The sequence below is a fragment of the Liolophura sinensis genome, chromosome 6 (genome assembly GCF_032854445.1).
Source record: "Liolophura sinensis isolate JHLJ2023 chromosome 6, CUHK_Ljap_v2, whole genome shotgun sequence".
In the NCBI taxonomy this organism is placed as follows: domain Eukaryota; kingdom Metazoa; phylum Mollusca; class Polyplacophora; order Chitonida; family Chitonidae; genus Liolophura; species Liolophura sinensis.
Genome location: NC_088300.1, coordinates 77,448,027 through 77,454,328, shown reverse-complemented (window position 1 = coordinate 77,454,328; position 6,302 = coordinate 77,448,027). Strand labels below are relative to the sequence as shown.

The window sequence follows — 6,302 nt, the reverse complement described above, 5'->3', positions numbered from 1 at the left end:
ACATTCATCTTCTACAGGTTGTTTAGAAACAGCTTACGATGAAAATCAACAAAAATGAGAATCAACAAAGCGAAACCGCTCTTATTCGAAAAATCTAACTTGTACGGTATAATGGAGGACTGGCGCTATTCGACTGTCCTATAAGCTGGGTCGGTGGGGGCGACCTTCCTGCTTACAGACATTTATATCGGCATATATCATACTTTGTATAAATGTATACCGTGAAGGGGAATTCTTGTGTCGTACAGATGAAAGAATTCGGTGTCATGATATACACAGTCATAGATAAATCGCGGATATATATATATATATATATATATATGTGTGGGCAGTATTTGGTTCATCGTGGTAGATATATGGACACACGTACATTATAGGCCCGCTCGGAGTTCTGTCCGACAAGCACCTGATGAGCACAATATGGACTTGAAGATGGTAATTTGAACAAAGGGATTATGGCACGGACACTGACTAGGGATCCTCTCTTGAGAAGGTATGTAAAGGGCTTTGATATGTGGACGCATCTCCTTTTCGCTTTTTATTTGACATGTCTACGTTTGGATTTATGAAAGTGGTTAGCAACACACTAGCCATCTTTGATGCGAGATATAAAACAAATCAGATTGTATCGATATTCTACAAGGTGAATTTTACACAAGTGAAAAGAAAAATGATGTACAGATAGCCGTAACTGACATAAGTTCGATTTGTCTGAACCACTGATAAACAAAAAAAAAAGTGGAAACTGAAACCTGAAGGTCTTCAGATCTTCTTTTTGCAGGACATTTTGACCAAATACAGGTTACCGTTTGTCCGTGTTTCCTGGTGTAGTGTGATGTTTATACATTAATTTACAGTTGTTGATTCGCATCTCTTAACGCCTTATCTTCTGTAAACGGTCAGTGCGAAATGACGACTGCATGAGTTACATCCTTTTGAGAGCCACACGCTATATAGTATGTGTATCAAAATTAGAATAATATTGAGGCTACTTGCTTTGAAAAAAATATATAATTTGGTGCCAATTCTCGCTAGATGCGATATCCACAATCACAACTGTATACCACAGCACTAGTGATTAGGGAATACAACCATAGCACAGCTCTTCCGCGCTTCCGGAGCGTAGATGTGGACCTTAACTTCACATATCGCCTCGTATACAATGCAGAGCTGATGCACTCATATCTTTCTGTAATAGCCTTGGGACTAGCCCAGTGTCTTTACTTTCGCACTCTGCAGTTCTAACATATGTGTTTTATAAATTGAACAAAAAATGCCTTGGCGTTTGAACTCAGACCCAACATCCATCAAGTCTCCAAAAGGGCTCATTGATAGGATACAAAATCTACATCAACATCCATCAAGTCTCCAAAAGGGCTCAGTGATAGGACACAAAATCTACATCAACATCCATCAAGTCTCCAAAATGGCTCATTATTAGGACACAAAATCTACATCAACATCCATCAAGTCTCCAAAAGGGCTCAGTGATAGGACACAAAATCTACATCAACATCCATCAAGTCTCCAAAATGGCTCATTGATAGGACACACAATCTACATCAACATTCATCAAGTCTCCAAAAGGGCTCATTGATAGGACACACAATCTACATCAACATCCATCAAGTCTCCAAAAGGGCTCAGTGATAGGACACAAAATCTACATCAACATCCATCAAGTCTCCAAAATGGCTCATTGATAGGACACACAATCTACATCAACATTTATCAAGTCTCCAAAAGGGCTCAGTGATAGGACACACAATCTACATCAACATCCATCAAGTCTCCAAAAGGGCTCAGTGATAGGACACAAAATCTACATCAACATCCATCAAGTCCCCAAACTGGCTCAGTGATAGGACACACAATCTACATCAACATTTATCAAGTCTCCAAAAGGGCTCATTGATAGGACACACAATCTACATCAACATCCATCAAGTCCCCAAACTGGCTCAGTGATAGGACACAAAATCTACATCAACATCCATCAAGTCTCCAAAAGGGCTCAGTGATAGGACACAAAATCTACATCAACATTCATCAAGTCTCCGAAAAGGGCTCAGTGATAGGACACAAAATCTACATCAACATCCATCAAGTCTCCAAAAGGGCTCAGTGATAGGACACAAATTCTACATCAACATCCATCAAGTCCCCAAACTGGCTCAGTGATAGGACACACAATCTACATCAACATCCATCAAGTCTCCAAAAAGGGCTCAGTGATAGGACACAAAATCTACATCCGGTCGTGGGTTTTCCCCCAGCTCTGCCCGTCATATAAGTGAAATATTCTTGAGTACAGCGTAAAACACCAATGAAATAAATCAAATAATCAAAATCTACATCCACCAGATGTTCAAAACGGCCTCGTGAAAGTATTATGGTTTGGGACATCTATTTCCTAGAGAGGGAATGTTTTTCCGCAGGCACTGCACTGGCATCTTTAATGTACAGTAAAATAACATAAGTCTCAGCATATAGAACCCCGTGGAACCAGGAGGCAGTTTATCGGTTGGACATCGTTTTATTACGTAAAACCTGCTGTACAAACGATGATCCCTAAACCTACAATGCGCTACAGTTTTTGTGAAAAGAATGCGATGCTTAACAGTGGTCCACATGTTTTAGTTAAAGGTAACAAAGGTGAAAACGCAGCTGTCTCTGGTTAATAAGAACCAAATTAATATACAGTCATTGGCACATTTTCTGAATTATTTTCTCAATGTTTTTCAATGTGTACTGTAATACACTTTTACTCCCAAATGTTTACGCTTCACCGTGCATATATATACGGAGAGGATCCCACAAGTATAGACTACAGGCTGTATCGAATTATGTGTGTAAAAACGTAGAGGATCCCACAAGTATAGAGGCTATATCGAATTACGTGTGTAAAAACCTGTAAAAATTGCATATGCTATTAGGATCAAGTGATTAAAATCAAGGCATCCATATTGGATCAAGTGTGTATAAGCGGGGCATACATAGCATCATGTGTAAAATGGCGTTTGCATCGGATCAAGTGAGAAAAAGTAGCGCATGCGTGGGATACTGTGTGTAAAAGCGGTGCATGCATGGGAGAATGTGTAAAAACAGTGCTTGCATGGGATAATCTGTGAAAACGGCGCATGAATGGGAGAATGTGTAAAAACGGTGCATGCATGGGATAATGTGTAAAAACGCCGTATGAATGGGATAATGTGTCAAAACAGTGCATGTATGTGATAATCTGTGAAAACGGCGTATGAATGGGATAATGTGTAAAAAGAGTGCATGCATGGGGTAATGTGTAAAAACGGCGTAGGTATGGGATAATGTGTAAAAAGGGCGTGTGCATGAGATAATGTGTAAAAACGGCCCCATAAGGCGCTGATGAAACAAATATAGAGATTGCCCATGTGCTTCCCACCCCATAAGGCGCTGATAAAAAATACAGAGATTGCCCATGTGCTTCCCACCTCATAAGGCGCTGATAAAAAATATAGAGACGGCTCATGTGCTTCCCACCCCATAAGGCGCTAATAAAAAATATAGAGATTACCCATGCGCTCCCCACCGCATAAGGCGCTGATAAAAAATATAGAGATTGCCCATGTGCTTCCCTCCGCATAAGGCGCTGATAAAAAATAGAGAGATTGCCCATGTGCTTCCCACCTCATAAGGCGCTGATAAAAAATATAGAGATTACCCATGTGCTTCCCTCCGCATAAGGCGCTGATAAAAAATATAGAGATTGCCCATGTGCTTCCCACCCCATAAGGCGCTGATAAAAAATAGAGAGATTGCCCATGTGCTTCCCACCTCATAAGACGGTGATAAAAAATATAGAGATTGCCCATGTGCTTCCCTCCGCATAAGGCGCTGATAAAAAATATAGAGATTGCCCATGTGCTTCCCACCTCATAAGGCGCTGATAAAAAATACAGAGAATGCCCATGTGCTTCCAACCCCATAAGGTGTTGATAAAAAATACAGAGATTGCCCATGTGCTTCCCTCCGCATAAGGCGCTGATAAAAAATATAGAAATTGCCCATGTGCTTCCCACCCCATAAGGCGCTGATAAAAAATAGAGAGATTGCCCATGTGCTTCCCACCCCATAAGGCGCTGATAAAAAATAGAGAGATTGCCCATGTGCTTCCTACCCAATAAGGCGCTGATAAAAAATACAGAGATTGCCCATGTGCTTCCCACCTCATAAGGCGCTGATAAAAAATACAGATTGCCCATGTGCTTCCCACCCCACAAGGCGCTGATAAAAAATAGAGAGATTGCCCATGTGCTTCCCACCTCATAAGGCGCTGATAAAGAATACAGAGATTGCCCATGTGCTTCCCACCTCATAAGGCGCTGATAAAAAGTATAGAGATTGCTCATGTGCTTCCCACCTCATAAGGCGCTGATAAAAAATACAGGGATTGCCCATGTGTTCCCCTCCGCATAAGGCGCTGATAAAAAATATAGAGATTGCCCATGTGCTTCCCACCTCATAAGGCGCTGATAAAAAATATAGAGATTACCCATGTGCTTCCCACCCCATAAGGCGCTGATAAAAAAACAGAGATTGCCCATGTGCTTCCCACCTCATAAGGCGCTGATAAAAAATAGAGAGATTGCCCATGTGCTTCCCACCTCATAAGGCGCTGATAAAAAATATAGAGATTGCCCATGTGCTTCCCTCCGCATAAGGCGCTGATAAAAATATAGAGATTGCCCATGTGCTTCCCACCTCATTAAGCGCTGATAAAGAATATAGAGATTGCCCATGTGCTTCCCACCCCATAAGGCGCTGATAAAAAATACAGAGATTGCCCATGTGCTTCCCACCTCATAAGACGGTGATAAAAAATACAGAGATTGCCCATGTGCTTCCCACCTCATAAGACGGTGATAAAAAATATAGAGATTGCCCATGTGCTTCCCTCCGCATAAGGCGCTGATAAAAAATATAGAGACTGCTCATATGCTTCCCAATTACTGTTGTCACATACTCATATATGCAATTTAAAGAACCGTGGGAGGTACCATGTCTCTGGGAGGGTCCAGTCCAGCAACTGACTTCGACTTTGGGTGGCTCTTTGCTTATCCACCTATCGATGCCTTATATCAGAGTCCATAAATAAAGTGACCGTGAATGCCTGTTCTCTTTTTATATACATGTAGGCCTACAAATCACCCAAATAAATTATCCTTTCCACCCTACAGGAGTTGATATTTAGTGAACCATGTGGTGAAAATGACTGACTGTTCCCCAGCTTTTCTTTCCTTAGCCAGATTACTCCGTTATTGTTACCATATACACATACATATGTGACAATCATCAACATGGACACGTGTCTACGTCCCGAGCAAAACAAGGTGCATTGCTGATCATTATCTCCGATCAGCCATGTGTATTTCAATATCATTTATATAAGAAATAATTCGACTAGCAGACGCATGAAGACAACCGTGATACCGTAAATATTGGGCAAGTCTGGATACAAAAGCTATATTTTAACTATAAATTTAAGTTTAATAAATTTAGAAGCATCGTATGTTTTACCAAGTATAGATCCTGGTTACATTTGGGCACAAAGACTGTTATACTTTGATAAGATTTTGAATTGGGCCTCTCTCTGACTCATTTGACAAAAGCGTTGCACTGAACCGATCGGCCGCTGACCACGGACGTCATAGACGTCCTAATGTTAAAGTGCGGCTGCGGCTGTGAGTCAGCCATTTTGTCAGATACATTGTGAAGGGTGGTGGTTACCCCAGCCTCCACAGTTTCTTCTACCCATAATCACTGTCGTAAGTGAGAGAAATTCCTAATCATGACGGGAAACATCGCTGTAGCCAAAAATAACTATGCGAAACTGAATAGTGATAAGATGCAGTATTCTAGGCCTATAATTAAAAGCACAATGGTAACAGATTTGCCATCTGATCAGCAGCTTTGGCTTCAGCCATCCACAGACATGGTAAATTTTCCTTACTAGTAGAGCAATATACCGAAGGGTCCTATATGTATCGTGAACATGTCTCACCTTGTAGTATTTGTTAGAATCATCGTCACAAGCTCTTACTGCAAAAACTAGTGTCATAGTTATTCTATCAGACAACCTGCGGATGGTCGTGGGTTTTCCCCCGTCGTATAAGTGAAATATTCTTGAGTACGGCGTAAAACACCAATCAAATAAATAAATAAATATTTTATCTGAGCGTAGGTATGCTGGTTCGCCCAGAACATTCCTTACGTCTTTCCATCATCATTGAAAACCGTTGACTGGTTATTTTTTGCAGGATTCC

General features: G+C 41.1%; 1 protein-coding gene across 1 annotated transcript in view; it reads left to right on the top strand.

Moving 5' to 3' along the window:
• Positions 1-357: 357 nt before the first annotated feature.
• LOC135468433 (chitin synthase chs-2-like) overlaps positions 358-6,302 on the top strand; it is a 32,122-nt gene continuing 26,177 nt past the window's right edge. The window contains exon 1 of the mRNA XM_064746695.1: positions 358-493. Coding sequence (XP_064602765.1) covers positions 456-493 — 38 coding nt within the window. The 5' untranslated portion in view covers positions 358-455. The remainder of the gene's footprint in view (positions 494-6,302) is intronic.